The sequence below is a fragment of the Peromyscus maniculatus genome, chromosome 2 (genome assembly GCF_049852395.1).
Source record: "Peromyscus maniculatus bairdii isolate BWxNUB_F1_BW_parent chromosome 2, HU_Pman_BW_mat_3.1, whole genome shotgun sequence".
Taxonomy (NCBI): domain Eukaryota; kingdom Metazoa; phylum Chordata; class Mammalia; order Rodentia; family Cricetidae; genus Peromyscus; species Peromyscus maniculatus.
In genome coordinates this window covers 136585161-136606224 of record NC_134853.1, presented here as the reverse complement: position 1 = coordinate 136606224, position 21064 = coordinate 136585161, and the positions used below count along the sequence as shown (strand labels likewise).

The 21064-nt window shown below is 47.4% G+C and overlaps 1 protein-coding gene across 5 annotated transcripts in view; it reads right to left on the bottom strand.

The window, feature by feature from the left end:
- Eri3 (ERI1 exoribonuclease family member 3) overlaps nucleotides 1–3890 on the bottom strand; it is a 134350-nt gene extending 130460 nt beyond the window's left edge. Inside the window, exons 1-2 of one of the 5 annotated variants that reach the window (XM_042271702.2) lie at nucleotides 3852–3890; nucleotides 1046–1121 (exon numbers count right to left, since the gene is read on the bottom strand). Coding sequence is in view for 3 of the 5 variants with exons in the window: in XM_042271699.2 (XP_042127633.1) it covers nucleotides 1046–1121; nucleotides 3484–3618 (211 nt within the window). In the remaining 2 variants the exon portion in view is untranslated. Of the gene's footprint in view, nucleotides 1–1045; nucleotides 1122–3483 lie in introns of all 5 variants that reach the window. The other 4 variants (XM_076564893.1, XM_042271699.2, XM_042271700.2 and 1 more) reach the window with 4 other exon arrangements.
- Nucleotides 3891–21064: the final 17174 nt, after the last annotated feature.

Below are 21064 nucleotides of genomic sequence, written 5' to 3'. Positions count from 1 at the left end.
AAGCCTAAGTATCTACTCCTGTCCTTTCTAGAAAAGCTTGCTAACCTTTAGTCTTTTTTATGTCCCCCCTTCTGCTCCCCCTCACACCATCTAACTAGAGTTTCTAAGGCCCTAGCCTCTGCTCACCTTTGCTGCTTCATTTCCCACCAGCCTTTTAATTACACTGAACTTCCTCAAACTCAACAAAGGTCTGATACTCGGTCCCTCTGTGTTTCTTTAATTCTAGGGAAGGAGGTTGATTCCTCTGGGAAGCCACCCCAGAGTCTAGAAATCCAGGGTAAGGTCACTCCTGTAGTCCCAGAGAACTTAGGTCCCTTACTTTACTTATTGGGTATATCATAATTGCTGCATTCCTAGTGGTCTCTCCTATGGAACTGAAAGCTTTTGGATATCATGGACAGTCTTGTTGACTACTGTATCCCAGCATCTAGCAAAATGTTTGGGCCTTAGTTATTGAACAAATGACTCCCAAACCCCTGGGTAGCAATCATCAAAAGTTCACCTTGGAGACTAGCGACCATTCACTCAAAGGTGACACAAATATATCAAACCAAAATATATCACAAAAGCCATATGTGAGGTGGTCTTACTGTTGAATTAAGATGAGTATTTCTCAGAATATAGGGCTATTCTAGCTCTACTCAATTACCCTAAAGGCAAGGTACTCATGAGGTGTCTATTGAAGAAATCATGGTTGGGCATGGTAGTCCATGCTTATAATCCCAGCTACTAGGTAGAGTCTGAAGCAGGAGCATTACAAGTCCGAGGCCAGTCTGGTCAATTAGTTAAGATCAAATATAAGTTTAAAAAGAGAAAAAGGGGGGGGGGGGAAGACTAGGAATTTTGTTCAATGGTGGCATGCTTGCCTAGCATGTTGCAAGGTCCTGGGTTCATTCCCCAGTATTAAGGAGATTTTAAAAAAAGCAAATCATGACAGAACTGGAAAAAGCTACAGAAAAATGCAATCTGCACCGGCCCCCATCTCACATACCCACCCAACCCAAACAGTCAGACACCAAACGAGATCATGCAACAGGATTCTCACCTCTCCTTACTTCGAAGATGCCAAGACTGGCAGCTGGAGTCGCTGAAGGGTCTGTGAGAGCTGGAAAGCCCCAATGCTGTGGACAAACACACATCTCTGCAACAGGTATATTTCAATTCAAAGGTTTAAATCCTCATTAAGGGTCACTCTTAGCTCAAACTCATAAATTCAAACTTTGGGATATGGCTATCTCTGTAGAAGACAATGACCCTAAAGACCTTTCAGATGCTATTAACTGATAGATACATACATACATATATATATATATATATACACACATATATATACATATACATATATATATATATAAGTGTGTTGTATATATATGAATTACGGATTTCATGTTCTCTGATATATTGTTCTCCCTAATGAAGTTTATCTTCTAGAAATACCAAATACTCATAATATCTGAGCCTCAACTAAGAAAGATGGTCATGAAGTGGTTGGTGGCTCACTGGATAACTTCAGAATCCTATCAGACAAGGACACAAGGCTAGCAATATTCAGAATTCAAGAACTGGGGATGAGCCAGGACTGAAGAGAAGGGTTCATTGCCACAAACTTATAGGTGGTAACTGGAATGGAAATACAGATCAGGAAACACTTTCAAAATACTTCCAAGTCTGCCTCAAATTCTAGGAAAGTCAAGCCAACCAAATCCCAAATCAACACATCAAGGGAGCCAAGCATGGATGGCACATGCAAGAAAGGCCAGCCAGGGCTACACATCAAGACCATCTAAAAAATAACAATATTTTAAAAGCATCAAGGAGGGGTTGGGGATTCAGCTCAGTGGTAGAGTGCTTGCCTAGCAAGCGCAAGGCCCTGGGTTTGGTCCTCAGCTCCGAAAAAAAAAAACCAAATAGTTACAAAAGTCATAAAACCCTGTGCCGGGCAGTGGTGGCACACACCTTTAATCCCAGCACTCAGGAGGCAGAGCCAGGCGGATCTCTGTTCGAGTCCAGCCTGGACTACCAAGTGAGTTCCAGGAAAGGCGCAAAGCTACACAGAGAAACCCTATCTCGAGAAAAAAAAAAAAAAAAGCATCAAGAAATATCTATCATATTTATCACCTACTTCAGATATTCTAAAGGAGCAGAAATCACAGACATGATCTTTTAGGATAGTGAAGCCCTGTGCACAAACATCTACAACTGGAACCAATCTATTCCTGTCTGCCATTCCACACATAAGACTTTATTCTATCCTGATTCCCAACTTATCCCACCACTGAGTAAACTTTCCAAAATGAAATGGAATGAAAGCACTTCTTTTTGGAAATTTCAAGTAGGAGGGAGAGCTCTTAGCCAAGCTCCAAGACCTAGCTAGCTGATTATTTACAGGATCTTTGGGCAGGAATTGTTAATGAGCTTTTAATTTGGAGTGCTTAAGTTGCCAAAGTGCTCTGAGCTCCAGTGAAGCACCACAGAATCCATAAAGGAAACCTTATCAATCACTTCCCGGCAGTTCCCTTCCCCCATTCAGCACCTGCAGACAGTCAGCCAAGTGGGTTTCTAACCAAGATCACAGGCACACATTAGTGGAGTCACACTCCAAGTCACTGTTTATAAATTGGCCTTTAAATGGTAGGGGATTCAAGTATAATATACTTAAGGTCCAAGAACGAACCCACTAAAACAAGGTCTACGGTGCATGATAAAGTCACAATAAAGCTGAATTTGATGAAGCCAGTTTCTGGTACAAACTCTACAGACAAAAATCATTCAGCCAATCACAACCTACTCTAGTCAAATAGAGTATGGTCTTTAGTCAAAGGGATTCACGTTTTGCTGCCCTTATACTGGGAAACCAATGAAAAGCACTAGCAAATGAATGCCATAAAAATGGCCAGAGACAATTGCAAAATCCTCATCTCCAGATGAGGGGCCCCATACCCAGCATCTTCCAGGTCAACATCCAGCAGTTGACATTTTGCAAGAACTCAACCCAAGTCATGGTTTCTTTGTTTTAAGAAAACACCTGTTGCTGGGCCATTTGCAATAAAGGCATATAAAAAGCTACCCGGGTTAAGGCCCTTTCTTCACTCTGTCCGCCATCATTATTACCCACGGCTTGTAACTCACAGGGAAGTAAAGTGCTAACGTGTGTGCTGTGTGCGTGTGCCGGGATGCAGAGGGGGTACTCTATATATCTACTAATTCCTTAATCTGTTTCTATTTTCTCTGGTCATATATCTCTCTTCTTCAGTCATCTCAAATCAGGGCCTTTCATCAACTCACCCGCTCTATCTTGCAAAGCCCAGCTCCACCCCCTCCCCCACCCCCAGCTCCCCCCTTCGCCAAGAGTTGGAACATGCATCCACAGGGTGAGCACACGGGCCAGTATCCCCGGCTGCATTAAGTGTGCGCGCCACGACCCACACCCCGCATGCATTTAACCAGGGCCCAAGCTGGGGGGCCCCTCTCAATCTCACCCACCCCAGGGTGTTGCCCCCAGCTCGGGCCCATCCAGGTCCAAGGGAGCGTAAGGGGAGGGGCAGGGGGCCAGGAGACCAGCCCTCCTTCCCAGGGCCGCCCCCGCCCCCCGTCAGCTGCCGGAGAGGCTGTCGCCATGGCAACGCCCCCTCCTCCGGGCCAGCGCGGCAGGCTCTCTCCAGGTGCAGGCCCCGACGTCTCCCTCGGCCTCAGCAGGCGCTTGGGGCAGTTGACGGCAGCGGGCACGGCCCGCGCCGCCTGCGGCGCTGACCAGGCAGAAGCAGGGCCAGCTCCGCCCGCTCCCCACAGCCCGTTCCAGGCCGCCTCAACAGCGGCAGCCAGCACCACGAGTCCACAACACACCGACTCACCTCCGCGCACTCTGACCCCGACCGACGCGGTGGACGGGCGGGCGCAGTAGCCAACCGCTGAGCCCGCCGCTGGCGCCTTTAGCCAATGAACTACAGTGAGGCGGGGCTTCTTCTCCCCACACGCTCTCTCTCCCGCCGACATGCGCGCTAAGGTGTGTCAAGATGGTGACCGTTGGCGCTGGGCCTTGTGGGACTTGTAGTTTGGAGGAGACACGTATTCAGAAGAGAAGGGGAGGGTCACTTCTGAACAGTGAAAGGGGTTTTCTTAAAAATAAATAAATGATACTAATAATAAAATAAACCGAAAACTTCGTCAGGCTTAGAATAACTCAGATTCTCTACTTCTTTCCCCCACGTTCACTGTAAGCACACGGTGAGTATGGGCTTAGGGGATGTTCTCTTCAGGCGACACCTTCTGTGATTCATTCGTCAACAAGTAATCATTACTTTCTGATAGGGGCCTGAGGGAGATCTGGAAAGAAGAGAGGTGAATTCGGCTAAGGGAAAAAAAAATGCTTAGATTTCTGAAGGGCCTCTCTAAGGAAGAAGCCACTGGCTTGTTCAGGCCCCCTCAGAGGAAATGTCGGGGTTAAAAGGATTCTGATCACAACTGTAGGGGGACTTCCCCGGTCTCTCCAGGCAGCTGGGAAGAATTTACGCCTAAAGCGATGGGTGAGTGTCTCCATCTTAGCTACGCTTCACTGGGAAGTCATTATACCACGTTATGAAATGGAAAGCAGCTTCTTCGGTCTGAACCGAGCCACTGATGATTTTGACATCCTCTCAGTCAGTCAGATCCATCTTGTGAGCCATCTTGAGTTACCAAGCTCCTCTGTCTGCCACCGTTGGTATCAGTCCTGCACCCTGCCACCTCTGAGATCTTAACATAATGGTCCCTGCCTGAGCTGGAAATGCCTGTAATCCCCGTATCAAGGAATGCCTTCTTTAATCTCATTCACATAATGGGTTAGGTGGTTCTCTTGTGAACCTACAGAACTGATCACAGTGCTTTACAATTGCCGTCTCCTTGCCTTCTGTCTCCCGGGAATTTAAACTCATTTAAGAGAGGTATTATTTCCATATTGTTCATACTGCATCAGATAGCCCCAGTATGGTGTCAGGCACAGAGCGGCTGTGTAATAAAATGTTTGTGACAAATGAGGGAACAAACAGAAGCAGAGACAGATATCACTCATCCCAGTCAGGAAAGTGGAGGCATGCTTGCCTATCCCCCAATTCTTGGAACTGAAACCGGGGCTTCTTCCTTCTGTTGTTACATAAACATTAACCTAGGTTAGCCCAGTGGTCAACATGGTTCATAATTCAGTACGAGGCACTGTCTGTTGCTGATGATTAAACAATAAGACATACAAAACCTGTATCCTCAAGGTGATTTTCTGTTGGAGAGGGAACAGGGAGGGATGGACAATAATGAACAAATAAATATATACAAACAAACATAAAAATTAAGTAAGACAAATACAAGGCCATTAGATGGTGTCTTCTTTTGGGTTTCAAAACACCATGACCAAAGCACAACTTGGGGAGGAAAGAGTGGATTTCACTTGTACTTATTCACCACAGTTTATCATTGAAGGAAGTCAGGGCAGGAACTCAAGGAAAGAACCTGGAGAGAGCTGAAGCAGAGGTCACAGAGGAGCACTGCTTACTGGCATCTCTTTGTCGCTTGAGCTCAGCCTGCTTTCTTTTCTTTCTTTTCTTTTCTTTTTTTTTCTCCGAGACAGTTTCTCTGTGTAACAATTCTGACTACAATCCTAACAATCCTGGACCTTGCTCTGTAGACCAGGCTGGCCTCAAACTCACAGAAATCCACCTGCTTCTGCCTCCCAAGTGTTGGGATTAAAGGTGTGTGCCATTGCCACCACCACCAAGCTCAGCCTGCTTCCTAACAGCTCCCAGGGTCACCAGCCTAGAGGCGGCACCACTCGTGGTGAGCTGGGCACTCCTCTACCAATAATCAATGAAGAAAATGTACCACAGGCCAATCTGGTGGGGGCGTTTTCTCAGCTGAGTTTCCCTCTTCCCAAATGACTCTGGCTTGTGACAAGTTGCAATAAAACTATCCAGAACAGATGGCCTTTCCTGTCTCTGGCCTGTCCTGAAAACAAAGCAGAGAAACTTTTCTTGGCTATAAGAATAAAGTAGCGCCAGGGGGAGGGCTCAGTGGGTTTTGGGTATCTTGTGGCACTTGCCACCACCAAACCTGACAACTTGAGTTCAATTCACCAAGATTTGCATGACTGAAGGAGAGAACACACACACACACACACACACACACACACACACACACACACACACACACATTTTTTTTTTTCCCAAAAAGAACAAAGTAAGCAAAGCCAGCTGTGGTAGTACACTCTCAGCACATAGGCTGAGGCCCGAGGTGCCTGAATTCACGGGCAGCCTGGGCCTCATAGTAAGTTCCAAGCCAGCTAGGGCACAGAAAGAGAAAGGTAAGAGTTTCTTCAGGAGTGGGGACACACACCTTTAATCTTAGCACTTGGGAGGCAGAAGCAGGTGGATTTCTGTGAGTTTGAGGCCAGCCTGGTCTAAATAGCAAGTTCCAGACAGTCTGAGCTACATAGTGAGACCCTGTCTTAAGAAAGGAAGGAAGGAAGGAAGGAAGGAAGGAAGGCCATTCACCAATTTAGCAGACAAGAATGCAGGATGGGGAAACCAAGTCCCTGAAATTAAAAAAGGATACAGAAAATATCGAGAGAGAGAGAGAGAGAGAGAGAGAGAGAGAGAGAGAGAGAGAGATTGATCGATCAGAGGCCTTGTTTTAGGATTTAGCCTGAACAGCACCCTCCATACAGCCTTCCCTATGTCCTCTGACTGCCACCCACTCTTTGTGGTCTTCTAGGACTCAAATGTACAGCTTCCGGGGCAGCTCCAGGCCATGAACTGTCCTTGAACAAAGACCATGAAACTATATTCAAATAACAGAGCACTGTAAGGACTTGGTATTATATTTAGCGTTTTTACAAAGCTACCCAGTGCAGCCTTTGGCTCTCTCAAGTCTTGGTTCTTCAGTACAGCTCTAGAACAGGGCTTCTTAAACTTTTTCCACTCATGACCCCTTTTCCCTGGAGGGATTTTGTTTTGTTTTGTTTTTCAGTGTAGTCCTGGGTGCCCTGGATCTCACTCTGTAGACCAGGCTGGCCTCAAACTCACAGAGCTCCCAAGTGCTGGGATTAAAGGTATATGCCACCACCACCCATCACTGGAGGGATTTTTATATGACCATGGGTATCTAGGTATACAGCCATGTCTGGTGGTGAAATCTGTAATTCCAGCTCTGTGGAAGTCAGGAGAATTGAAAGTTCAAGGCCTGTCTAGGCTACAGAGCTAGTTCAAGGCCAGACTGGACTTTGTCTCAAAATAACAAAGTAGTAAGAGGCTTCAATGGTAAATCATTTCCCTAACATGTGTGAGGTCCAAGATTCAACCTCCAATAATGAAAAACTAAAATGAAAATAGGTATACAAGTCAACATTTGCTGATAAATAAGCCATACAAAAATTTATTTTAAAATAAATTTTTATTATATAAATAAAATTTTATATATATAATTTTACCTTTTATTAAGAACAAAAAACAGTTTCTAGGCCAGACTTGATGGTGCATGACTTTAATCCCAGCACTTGAGAGGCAGAGACAGGAGAATCTCTATGAATTCTAGGCTTGGTCTACACAGTTCCAGGACAGTCAGGGCGTTTTAGAGAGAACCTGTCTGAAAAAAAACTCAAAAAAGAAAAAAAAAAAACCCCACAAACCTAGTTTGCATACTACTAATTAGATAGGTGCTGTTTTTATTTTTACCCAAAGAATTTTTTTTATTTTTTTTTTGTTTTGTTTTTTAGTTTTTTGAGACATGGTTTCTCTGTAGATCTCTGGATGTCTTAGAAGTTGCTCTGTAAACCAGGCTGGCCTCAAACTCACAGAGATCGACCTGCCTCTGCCTCCCAAGTGCTGGGATTAAATTAAATCTGAAGATGTGATACTACAGGACAGAGCATCTTCACCATTTTTGATTGATGGATATTTTGATTTTATAATCACCAGTGCTATGAACTCCTTTCTGCATAAATATGCAGCACAAATGGCAGAAATATGTTGTTCTAGTTGCTTTCTCTTGCTGTGATGAAACACTGTGACCAAAAGCAACTTGGGGAGGAAATGATTTGTTTGGTTTACATATCCTAATCACAGTCCATCCTGAAGGGAATTCAGGGAAGGAACTCAAGACAGGAACCTCAAGGTAGAAACTGAAGTAGAGAACATGGACAAATGTTGCTTATTGACCTGCTTACCATGGCCTGCTCAACTACTGTGGAGGTTTGAATAGATACAGCCCCCATAAACCCATGTATTTGAAGCTGGGCAGTGGTGCTGTATGCTTTAATCCCAGCACTCAGGAGGCAGAGCCAGGCAAATCTCTGTGAGTTCAAGGCCAGCCTGGTCTACAAAGTGAGTTCCAGGACAGGCTCGAAGCTATACAGAGAAACCCTATCTTAAAAAACAAAAACAAACAAACAAACAACAACAACAACAAAAAAACCTCTTGTATCTCATGTATTTGGATGCTTAGCCATAGGACACTATTGGGAGATGTGGCCTTTGTTGGAGTAGGTGTGGTCTTGTTGGAGGAAGTATGTCACTGTGGAGGCAGACTTTGAGGTCTCATATATGCTCAAGTCATGCCCAGTGACCAAGTTGCTACTGTTGCCTTCGGATCAAGATGTAGGCCTCTCTGCTCCTTCTTCAGTACCGTGTCTGCCTGCATGCCACCATGTCTCACCATGATGATAATAGACTGACCCTCTGAAACTTGTCAGCCAGCCAATTAAATAAATGTTTTCCTTTATAAGAGTTGCTGTGGTCATGGTGTCTTTTCACAGCAATAGAAATCCTAATTAGCCCAGGACCACCAATCCAGAGTGGCACTATTCCCAGTGGGCTGGGCCTTCCCACATCAACCATCAACCAAGAAAATGCCCCCAAAGATTTTCCCACAGGCCATCTGATGGAGGCATCTTCTCTACTGAGGTTCCTTTCCCAGATGATCTGGCTTGTATCAGGTTGACAGAAAAGCCAACCAGGACATAATGCTTAGCACCATTTCAGAGATCGTTGAAAATTCACTTTAGTGATTTTTTTTTCTATATACACATAAAATTCAAGTCAGCAACTCAAACAGCAATTTTGAAAACTCAAACATTCTAACACAATCCAATCCAAAGATAGACTATTTTGACACTTCCATGGACTAGGGAATGATGATAGGAAAACAGTAAAAGATTTTTTTCCATAATTAAAGCGTCCTGTTTCTTTAAGAGCAGCATACTTTACACATGCCGTAAGAACACTGCGGTTCACAACAGACAGTAGGCTTGAAGCTTGAAGGTGTTCACACAGCGTTGGTTGCTGTCGAGTGGGGTGACAGCCCCCACAGTGCAAAGCTGTACAGTGTGTGTTTAAGGCCACAGCTGCAGTGGGGACCTACGACACAACGTGAATGGGCATGTCCAGAAACACCTCGGACTCTTCACATAGTGGATTTTGAATTACTTTTTTTGGCCATTTCACATTCAGAAACTTTTTTACTGTTGCCATTTTGTGTATGTATCCCCAGCTCCCAGCAATCTGTGGTGTACAAACATGCATGCAGGCAAAACACCCATACACATTTAGAAGAACAAGGGGGAGGAGGGAGGAGGAGGAAGAGGAGGAGGAAGCACAAGCCAGGCCCTAGAAAATAGAGTCGAGCAGGTGACGAAGCTTATATACTTAGATTTAACTGGGAAGTCTTAGCCCAGGGAAGAGAGAGTAAGGAAGAAAGAAGTAATGGAAGGGAGGGATGAAACCACCAGGTAGTGTATTACCAAGTTTGCCAGGGTAGCAAAGAAAACAGTTTCTCTTAGTAGATTGTATCCAAAATGGATAATATAGAATGATCACATTAGAAGCAGAGAAAAAAAAGCTGGGTGGTCATGGCACATACCCTTAATCCCAGCACTTGAGAGGCAGAGGCAGGCAGATCTCTGAGTTTGAGGCCAGCCTGGTCTACAGAGTGAGTTCCAGGACAGCCAGGGCTATACAGAGAAACCCTGTCTCTAAAAACCAAAAAAAGAAAGAAACAGGGAAAAAGAAAAAGGTTGTAGTCTCCACTGTTCCAGTAGCTACATGGAATGGCAGATCTCACACCATGGAGAGCAGCGGCTCCTCTGAGACTAAAAACTGTGTTAAAGCCTCTGGTTAAAGCCACTGCAACCCCAACACAGTGGGCACAGCGGGCACAGTGGAAAGCTGTGTCAAACCTAACTCCCAAAGGAAGGTCAAATAGCCAGATGCCATGGTAAGAACGGCATATGGGCTCTCTACTAACAAGTGGCCAAGGCCCTGGAGTCGAGGTTTAGCTGGGGTGGCAGATGAACAAAGTTGGGTACATCCTAGGCAGTCTAAAGTGACCAATGAAAACAAGACCCCAAGACAGGACAAGGCAGCAGCAAAGCGGCCACCAAGGCTGAGACTTTGTGTGGCCGTTGCCTCCAGATTGCCTGTGATTATTCGCTTCTTGAATCACGGCTGCTGGGATCACCTGCCCAAGGCACTCACAGGATCCGGCTTGTTAACATTCCCACTGGAGAGATGGGGGAGGTCTCGCCTGGGTCTGCCCCTTCCCGGGGCTATAAGAGGGGGGAGCCATTGTTGAGAAGAGTCCAGCCTGGCTGTGTAGCTGCCCCTAAGTTGCCCGAGGGGCACTAGAGTGACATTGCTTTCCTAAGTCGTTACCCAAGCTGAGGCAGGGTATTTGGTGAGGCAGCGGTCCAAGTCGTCTGTGTTACTCCAGGCTAACCGTGCATCCATGCTCTTGTGTGTAACCCGATAAGCTCATTGGTGCACCAAGCGGGACTTGGATAGAATTGCTTCTTTGGGGTGTCCTTGCCCTCCATATCCGGGGTGAACAGAGATAGACTCTTCAGGAAAAGTCACACGATAGACTTCAACCAACCATTGAAAGGGTAGGAAATGCTGACCCCAAGCGCAGTGCATGGCAGCCCCCAACTTGGTACAGCTAAGAGAACCCAGGCCAGATCTGAACTTTTATCCAGAGGCTGTAAAATCTGCTGCCATCTAGTCCAAGTGGTTCTCAACCTGTGGGTCATGACCCCTTTGGGGGTTGCATATCAGATATCCTGCACATCAGATATTTACATTATGATTCATAGCAGTAGCAAAATTACAGTTATGAAGGAGCAACGAAATAATTTTATGGCTGGAGGTCACCACAACACGAGGGACGGTATTAAAGGGTCGCAGCCTTAGGAAGGTTGAGAACCACTGCTCTAGTCCCTATAATCTGCACAGGACAGCACGGTACATTTATAAGGACTATGGGTTCCTAGAGAGCCAGGGTCTGAGTCCTGACTGTGGCTTTGACCTTGGACAAATCAAATACCTCTCCAAGTTTCCGTATATTCATCTCCAGAGTGGAGCTAGCACTAATGTCTGTTGTGAGAATTAAATCCAGGATGCACAGTTCGCGGCATTGAAAAGTCCAGGAAATGGACAGTCCAGGCTGTCAGTACTGTTCTTGCCTCTCCCACCCTTTCTCCAACTCCTTGTCCTGCTCTGACCACGCCCCCTTGCCACTGCCTCTTCCCTGACAGCGGTCTTGGACAGGATCGTCAGTGGGGCCTGAACCTGGCCATCCCCTCTTCTCCCCGCTCTCCCCAGGCTTGTTCCCCACGAGCCTGAGTCATTCATCTCCCTGGTGACCTGAATGTGAACTAAGAGATGGATGTGGGGTGGCGGAGGCCAGGGTGGTAATGTGCTCCCTTATCTTTGTGCCCCTCGCTGGGGCCCAGTTAATTTTCTCTTTGATTTTAATATAGATTTATTGAAAGTTTCAGTTATCAAAACAAACTGCAGCAGCAAATTGGTGTTCTTTGCAGGCCTACAAGTGCCTATAAAGCTGCCATGCTTGGGAACGAATGGCGCTCTCCAGGAGGTCAGTCATGGCAACAGGAAGCCCCCGGGGACACACACACTGCAGTTTAATATTTTTCTTATTAGTCCTTTTCTTCTTGGCTATCTAAGCCTCCCCCTTTAAATGGGAAGCCAAATGGAGCCACCAGCCTAGGGAGACTCTGTTTCCTGAGCTGCCCATTCTCCATGCACTCTCTGCCCTAGCCTCCTTGTTGTGGCTCCCCTGGTCTCCCCCTCCTTCCCTACTGACCTAGGAAGTCATGATGCGCATGCTCCACAGATGTGGCTCCCCAATGTCATGCTTTTCACAGCCATGCCCCACCTATCCTATGTCTGGGCTACCAAGTCACCGGTCGGAAGCAGAGGACCCCTAGAAAAGATTGGGGTCCCAAGCTCCTTTCAGATCTGGCATTCAAGGGAGGGAAAGAGCAAAGTTTTGGAAGCAAAGGAGATACTTCCAAACAGGAATCCTGCCCTGCCAGCGTCTCCTGGACTAAACTGAAACAAAGGGAGATGACGGAGCCGGAGAAATGGCTTGCTCAATAAATGCTCGCTGTGTCAATTTGAGGACCCGCATTCCAGTCGCCAGCAACCACCTAAAAAGCTGGGGTTGGTGGTACACAACTGTTATCCTAGAGCTGAGGAGGCAGAGACAGGAGGTTGCTGGGACTCGCTGGTCAGTTAATCCAATCAAACTGATGGGCTCCAGGTTTGGTCAGAGACCCTGTCTCAACAAGTAATGTGGAGATGCTATTGAAGACGACACCCAGTGTTGACCTCTGGCCTTCATACACACACGCACATACCTGCACAAACACACACACATACCTGCACAAACACACACACAACCCCAGACATGCACACACAGGAGACCATAGATTCTAGAAAGTAGGCAAATGTTGGAATGTTACTTTAACTAGACAAAGGTGTGTTACATTTGTTTATGCTGTATTTGTTTAACAATGTAAAGGTGTGTTGCTTTGCCTGCCTAGGTACCTGATTGGTCGAATGAAAAGCTGAATGTCCAATAGTTAGGCAGTAGAGAGGATAGATGGGGCTCGTGGGCAGAAAGAATAAGGAGAAGGAATCTAGGCTCCAGAACGAGAGGCGAGAATGAGGGAGAAAGAGAGGGAGACGCCTGGGGCCAGCCAGCCAGGCAGTTTCCAGTCAGCCAAACACAAAGCCGGACATACGGAGAGAAAGAAAGGTAAAAAGCCCAGAGGCAAGATGTACATGAAGAGAAACAGGTTACTTTAAGTTATAAGAGCTAGTGGAGCAGCATAAGATAAGGCCGAGCATTCATAACTAATAAGAAGTCTCCGTGTCCTGATTTGGGAGCTGGTTGGTGGCCCAAGAGAAAACCTGCTACAGGCAAGTTCTGATATCAGCAATGGATCCTGTGATTTCATTCAAATGAACTCACTGCCATTTTCGACATGACCTCGTCTCTCAGTCCCAATTTGATTTTTGTTCTCTGTTCTCAATCCATCCCTAAAGAGCAACCTGGATTTTCCTACCTCCCATGGCTTGGTGACCCACACCATAGCGCAAACCACTTACTGGTCTCTAGGCTGTGGAATCAGTTGTGTCCCAGGGCTGGGTCTTCATGGCCCAATCAGCTTGAGAGTACCAGCATTCATCACCTATAGGTTTGTGGCCCTGCTAAGTTGCCACGCCACATCCCAGTTCTCAGTGTTCTTTCCTTGTTCTGGAACAGCACCTGCCAGCATGCCCTTCCTGAGAACTATGACTATGACTAAGGCTCCTGGCCACTACAGCGATGCGGGCTTGAATCCTGGCTCCAATGCTTATCGATCCTGTGTCTTTTGAGAACCTCTTTGTGGTCTCATGGTACCTTGTGTTTATATGTCCTCTTGTGTAAGTTTCTCTCTGAAATAAATGGCAAGTATTCTGAGATCCTCAAGGAAAAGGCCTGTGTCTTCATCCTCTTCATATTCTCTGTGTGTATATAGTTGGTGACTAGCTAGACAAGGACAGCCCCCCTGAGCCTGCTTCCTCAGCTCGAAGATGGAGATAATGCCTGCATCACCAATAGAGTGAAGGAAGTACTTCTCACAGTACCAATCAACGTGGTGTAGGGACTTAGTGAATGGAATATCTCCCACAGTGCCGGTCAATGTGGTGCAGGGACTTAGTGAATGGAATATCTCCCACAGTGCCGGTCAACGTGGTGCAGGGACTTAATGAATGGAGCAGCCATCATTGCTTTCCTTTGACTGTGGTCACCAGTCACCATGCTTCCACTTTCACTTCCTCCTGTCTCGGCTTCAAGTTCAGCTGTCTCCAGCTACCTACCGGGGATTTCCCCTTACTGGTCACACTCCAGCGTTCATCCTGGCCTCTTTAGAGAGATGCTAACTTCATGCTTCCTCCAGGCCAACCTCCCTTGTCTTTCCAAACCCATTCGTGAATGGCAGCCTCCTACCGCTCTGTTTCATGTCCAAGTCCAATTCCCTGGCTCCCTTGTAGTTCATCTTCAGGGCAAATGTTTCCAGGCTGTGCTAGCTCACAATACTAGTAAGTTTATGTTCACAGTCTTTCTAATTCTAGGCCCCCACCTGCTCCTGGAGAAATACCAATCCCTAGTGAGGTCCTCCCACCTCCAAACCTCAGTTGTGTCCATCAGCCCAAGCTACTGTGTGCCACTGATGTCTATCACCTAGGCTATCGCAGAATTGACCTTGAATACTTGTGCTTGGTGTGCTCAGTCTTTACACTGCCACGAGGGCACGGCATCCTCCTGGGAAGTGAGAGAATGACTCCCTCCACTTCCCACTCAGTAGGGCGACATGGCACCCACAGCAATGTTATTTGAGCTTTTTCTACTTACTCAAACAATGCTTTTTCTCTTCATTGTGCCCATCCACTACCAGCAGAATAGCCAGAATAGGATGTTTACTCAAGAGTCATCTACTGGGAGTTGGGGATTTAGCTCAGTGATAGAGTGCTTGCCTAGCAAGCGCAAGGCCCTGGGTTCGATCCTCAGCTCTGGGGGAAAAAAAAGTCATCTACTGAACCAGAGATATGATCCTCCTTCAGCCAACCCTCTCCATCCCAGAAGCGGCTCACTCTGCCAAACTCCCCCTTCCTCTGTCTTCAATCAGATGTCAGATTCTCAAGCTATGCTGGCCTTCTGTAACACAGTGTCCATTGGGTTGTCACTCACCCCATTCCAGCCATGCTAGACTACACCCGCCAGTTACAGCTTTGTTACACACTGTCACATCTGATCTTCACAAAACAGCCTTGAGATACAGAGCGGATTGTAGCCCCACGTAAATAGATTCACATAGACATTTGGGTCAGGAGCTGCTGCCCAGGTCTCCACGCTGGATGCGGCTAGGCAAGTATGAGCTCCAGACTCACTGAGACCCTCACGGCATCACACAGTCCCTCAGGATGCAGTGAATGGGTCCTCTTGCTGGTAGTGCCTTCCCCTGGCCTCCCAGAGTAGAGGGGCTTCACCCATACTCTGGACCCTTGGCAATTTCCAAGCGCCTTCTGTTAGGTCCTCTCTATTCAAGTTTACCTGTGCTTCCAGACGATTTTCTTTTCATTTCTTTCTTCAGTGCTAAGAATCAAATCCAGGCTGTCACTCATGCTAGTCAAGCACTGGACCACTGAACTCTGACCCTCTTTCCTCTTTTCACTTTTCTTTTGTTTTGTTTTTTTTGTTTGTTTGTTTTTTTTTTTTTGTTTTGTTTTGGCATTTTGAGATAGGGTCTAACTAAGTTACCTAAACTAGCCTTGAACTCTCCATAACCTAGACAGGCATTGAACTTGTGATCCTCCTGCCTCAGCCTCTTGAGTAGGGGATTATAGTACTGTGTTACCATGCAGGCTCCTCCTTGCTTCTTTTAACTTCTCTTTTAGCTGAAGGACTAGGTATTGTTCACGAAGGTACTTCACATGCTGTGCCTCTGAGCCCTTAGTGGCTGTGGTCTCTCCACTGAGAGTGCTTTCCCTTGCAGGAAGCCTACCTGCCGGTCCCACCCCAAGCAGCGTTCACTATTCCACAGGGCAGGAGCTTGCTCAGCGGTCTTACCTCTGAGCAGCGAGACCAGAGGAAGGATTTTAGGAGGACATCCTAAAATGTCTCCTCCAGGAACTCCAGCTAAGTGGATATTCCAAGCAATTTTTCAAGATTCAACAAGCATGTTTTTTTTTTTTAATCTGCTTTATGTTATGCTATTTGAAAGCACAGGACAAAGACATGAACAACAGACACAGTTCCTGCCTTCACAAGGTTTAAATGTAACAAGGAAAACTGTTATATTGAGGGTTTTAAGTTGAGGCACCTAGTGAAGCCTGGAAAGGTTTTCCAGGGCAGATGGTATCTAAGTCCATTTTTTTGTTTTGTTTTGTTTTTCAAGACAGGGTTTCTTTGTGTAACCCTAGCTTTCCTGGTACATGCTCTGTAGACCAGGCTGGCCTCGAACTCTAACTCACAGAGCTCTGCCCACCTCAGCCTCTCAAGTGCTGAGATTAAAGGCATGTGCAGATGTGTGCCACCACCCAGCTTCTCTGAAGGGTTGAAACAGAATTTCCCAGAGCAGTGAGGGGAGAAGACAGGGGGGAAGAGGCTGGGGCATTCTAAGCAAGGAGAATAACGTGAGCTAAGTGCAGCAGAGGATACCTGTAATCCCAGCACTTGGGAGATTGAGGCAGGAGGATCACAAGTTCAAATCCAGCCTCGCCAACACAGCAAGTTCAACACAGTCTATTCAACTTAGGGAGACCCTGACTGGAAACAAAAATTTAAAGGAACTGGGGGTGCCCATCAGTTGATCTGGATAACAGCCAGAGCACTCGATCAGCACATTCAAGCCTTTGGGTTCAATGCCCAGTGCTGCAAAACATGAGAAGGTAAAAGCCAGGTTTGGTGGTACACACTGGTCATCCCAGCACTTAGGAGGCTAACGCGGGAAGATGGCCATGAGCTGAGGCCCGCCGAAGCTATCTATGTATGAAGCTACATACATAGTGAGGTCTGGCCAATGTGGGCTAAGCGTGGGGCCAGAAAACTAACAAACAAATAAAATAATGTAAGCAAAGGCATTAGGCAAAAATATGGCTAACGTGGGGTTGACAAGAGCAGTACACCTGGAGCAGAGAGTGTGACAGAGCACGAGATGACAGGATTCGAACTGTTGGCAAGAGTTAGAGTCTTATAAAGCCTTCTTTATAGTTTCTAAAATTTTGAGTTAGGGTTTTGCTCTATGATCCAAGCTGGTCTTCAGTTCCCGACTCCTGGGCACAAGTGATTCTCCTACCTCCAACCTCCCCCGTTGCCTGGACACATAAAACGTCCTTAAAGTTTTTGGATTTGGTCTTGAGAGTGACAGCCCCGGAGAGCCAAAAGTCAGTCCTATGGTAGACTTGACTGGGCATTCATTCCAATCACTTTGTTAAAATGCCAATTGTGATCGGTGAGTCTGCGCTTCTAACAAGTTCCCTGGTGAAGCCAGTGTGGGTGCCCCTCCGCCCACACCTGGAGGAGCAGGCAGTGGCTCTCAACCTTCCTGATGCTGTGACCCTTGAATACAATTCCTTGTGTTGTGGCGACCACCCACCATCAAAGTATTTCATTGCTGCTCCATGACTGTAATTTTGCTACTGTTCTGAATCCTAATGTAAGTATCTGATATGCAGGATATCTGGTAGGAGCACCTGCTAAAGGGTCATTCGACCCCAAGGGGGTGGTGACCCACAGATTGAGAACCGCTGCTTTAGATGGTGCTGTGGCTCAGGTCCACTCCCATCAAAGGGCACGGGACCTTTTCCTTTCTGTTTAGTCTGGTCCAGTGCTGCTGTGGAGCTTTGGTTTGATTTAGCATCTCTATCTCATAAGCCATTTACTAAATACACTTCACCGCCAGTGAAGTGCCAGGTAAGGGCTGGGAGGGATACGAAACTACATTTTCCTGCCCAAGAGCGTTGGTGTCATCTCGCGAGGAGCGGCTTCTTCCTGGGCTGCCCTCCGCCAGGCCTGCCATAAACACGCTAAATGAGGCCTGTCTCATCCAGGCTCCCTGGGGTCCAGTGGCCTCTGCAGCCCTATCCAGAGATGAGCCTGTTTATCCCTAACTCTTGTCTCTGACCTCTAAATCAATCCCCTGACTCAGAACCTCGGTCTGCCCCTACCCTCCTCCCAATTCCAGGCTAGGTCAATCTGTAACCCTGGAGGCAGTGAGCTGTGACCGCGCGATGAGCCCAGGTTCTGAGACCAGACCGCCTGGGTTCATAGCCCAACTCCATGACTTCCTAGTGGGGCCGCCCTGGGCAAGTGCCTTCACTTCCCCAACCTGCAGTTTTCTCATCTGGAACGGGGCCAGTAACTTGGGCCTGTTTTGAGGATCAAATACGACCAGGCATACAGTACTTTTGTTTTATTTTAATTTGATTTAATTTAATTTTTTTTGAGATGGTTCTTAAACCCGTGACCTTCCTGCTCCTTGGCCTCCTCACAAGTATGGGCCACCACACCCAACTTACAGGTAGTACTGAACACTCTGAGACAACTGAACACTGAATTATGATTATCTGTTGTTGTTTGTTTGTGACAGGGTCTCACCATGTAGCCCTAGATGGCCTGAAATATGCCCATGTAGACCAGGTGGACCTCCAATTTACAGACATCCGCCTGGCTCTGCCTCCTGAGTACCGGGATTAAAGGTGTGCGCCACCATGACCGGCTGGCTGTACACTGGTTTTATGAATAGGAAAATCTGTGCACAGCAAAGCCCTTGGAAACCTTGTTCAAGTCAAATATATGTTGTCCCTTATATAACCCACCATATATCCTGCTTGACGGTCCCTCCCCTGATGCTTGGGAGGCGGCATGAGGCTGAGATGCTCGGTAGAGGAACCTTCTGGAAGAGGCAGCAGTAGGAGCACTTAGGGAGCAGGTTTCAGCCTTCCAGGGCTGAGACTCAGTGTGGGAGGGGGGTGCTTCCCCTCCTACCTTAATCCCCCCCCACACACACACTGTGCCCCCTCGGCCCAGGGTCACCCAGGCTGCCCCTCCTTCCGGCTGCAGTGAGAGGCAGCTTCAATCATTCATCTTAATGTCTCTATTAAGCAGGGTTATGACCAGGACGAGACAAGAAACAAGGTCTTTTAGTGTAAAAACACGGCTCCTAGGGCTTGGCCCCAAGGGACTCCTCCTTAGCTTTCCACTTACATCAGGGCTACTGCTTGCGGGAGGGGGCTCGGGGACCATATTGGGCAGGATGACTCTGCCCTGACTCCCTCTCTTCTCTCTTTCTCCAAGCCTTATAAGGCATGTCGGCTTTTATTTCCAGTGAGAAGAGCAGAGGCTTGGCATCTAGGAACAGCTGTGGAGTCCTTGAGGCTTCCCCGCGTTAGACTGGTACCCAGACTGGACATCACTGGGCTCATTACACCCAGCAATGTGTAGGCAGCTACAAGTTTGCGTTCTCATCTCTGAAGAGTCTCCTCAGAACTGAGGGGTAAGAAGCGTATCTCTGGTAAGCCCCACCCCCTAAGCTTAGTGTAGTCCATGCATAACCAGACCAGACCGGCCTCTCGGTCAGTAGCCGTTGGTTCAGAGGCCTGTGTCGACTGATGCCTGTATCCCTATGTGACGAGGTCTCTGGGTGGTAGCAGGGCAAGCCCCCTCCCCTGGAGAAAAGGGCTGAGGTTTCTGGGAAACCATTCTCAAAAGGCAACAACTGAGAATGCATTAGGAAGGCATCAAAGGGAGTCATGTACACAGGCTGGTCCTTCAGAGGCCTGGAAAGGGTGCCAAGATAACTGCCCTTACATGTCTGTAATGTCACCATTAAATGGACCTTTAAGTAATGGCTTGGGAGGATAAGGGTGTGGGACACAGGGTACAGACATTGAAGGTCACTCAACAGTTAGCTGCTCACTCTTGCTAATCCCCAGGTCACTTCTATTCCCACTGTGCTTCGGCATTCTTATGGGTCCTGGTTCCCCTCCATCTCAAGAGTCATCCTAGTGGCCAGGCAAGGCGGTCCATGCCAGAAGTTCCTAGCACTTGGCAAGAAGTTAAGGCTGAAGGGTAATGAGTGCCAGGCTAGCAGGACCACATAGCAAATCTCAAAACTGTATCCCCATCCTAATACCTGGGGTGGGCTGGCATGGAGGAATGCCTAAGCTGTGGCCAGGGAAAATGGGGTTCACATCCTGGATATCCCTCTTCTAGTCAAAGTGACCTCAGGCGGATCATTGCTGTATCCTGAGCCTCTGTTTCCCTGAGGTCTAAAGGAATGAATAAAACTACACGTGTCAGCTAAATGTTAAGACTAAAGACACCAGAAGGAGGAGAGAGTACTGGAGAAGGAAGTCGCTAGGCCAAGAGTGTATGAGGAGCTCTCTACTACTCCCTTTGTAGGCTGTGAATGGAAGAGCCTGACCAAGAAGAGCTTTAAGAGCAGGGGGCCATGGGACAGGAGGACGGGGCTGGGAGGAGTCCAGAGCCGCTGAGGGCAGCATAAAGTCAGAGTGAGTTAGCACTGGTCCCAGGGGCTGCATGAGCAAGACAGGGTTTTACACAGATATCCAGGGAACAAAAAGACACCAGCAAGGAAGTTGCCCCATTAATAAATAAGAAGGCAGAAAATTAATGATGGTCTGAAAACGGCTGAGCTACTGAACTTGTTTCTTTAAATTTGTCTTTAACAAGAGAAATAAAGAGAAGAGATCTGGCCAATTAGGAGGTAATGAAGACACTGTAGAAGTAATACCTGACAGAAGTGCACGGTGGGGTGAGTAGCTGAATGAGCCGCCCATGGCCTTGACCTCCTTGAGGCAGAAGAAGGGTGCCAAAGGAAGGAGCCTCCCAACCCCGGTGAGCGGAGGGTCATCCTGGTCCTGGGAATGGATAGGGACAAAATAAGCATAGGGACATTCCTAATGGTGCCTAACTGATGTTTTACATTTGCGGGGGAGGGGGGGAGCGCGCGAGGACAGCCTGCTTCTCTCCATCCACCACGTGGATGGTAAGGATTAAATTCGGGTCATCTGGCTTGGCAGCAAGCGCTCTACCTGCTGAGCCATCTTGCTGGCCCATGGCTGATGCTTTTCAAAGCCTTCTGTGAACCAGGCAGGGTTCTGACACCAACACTGTCTCTGATGAAGGTTGAGTATGAAGGTGAGGGAGAGGAGTACAAAAACCCCAGTGTGTGAGCGGA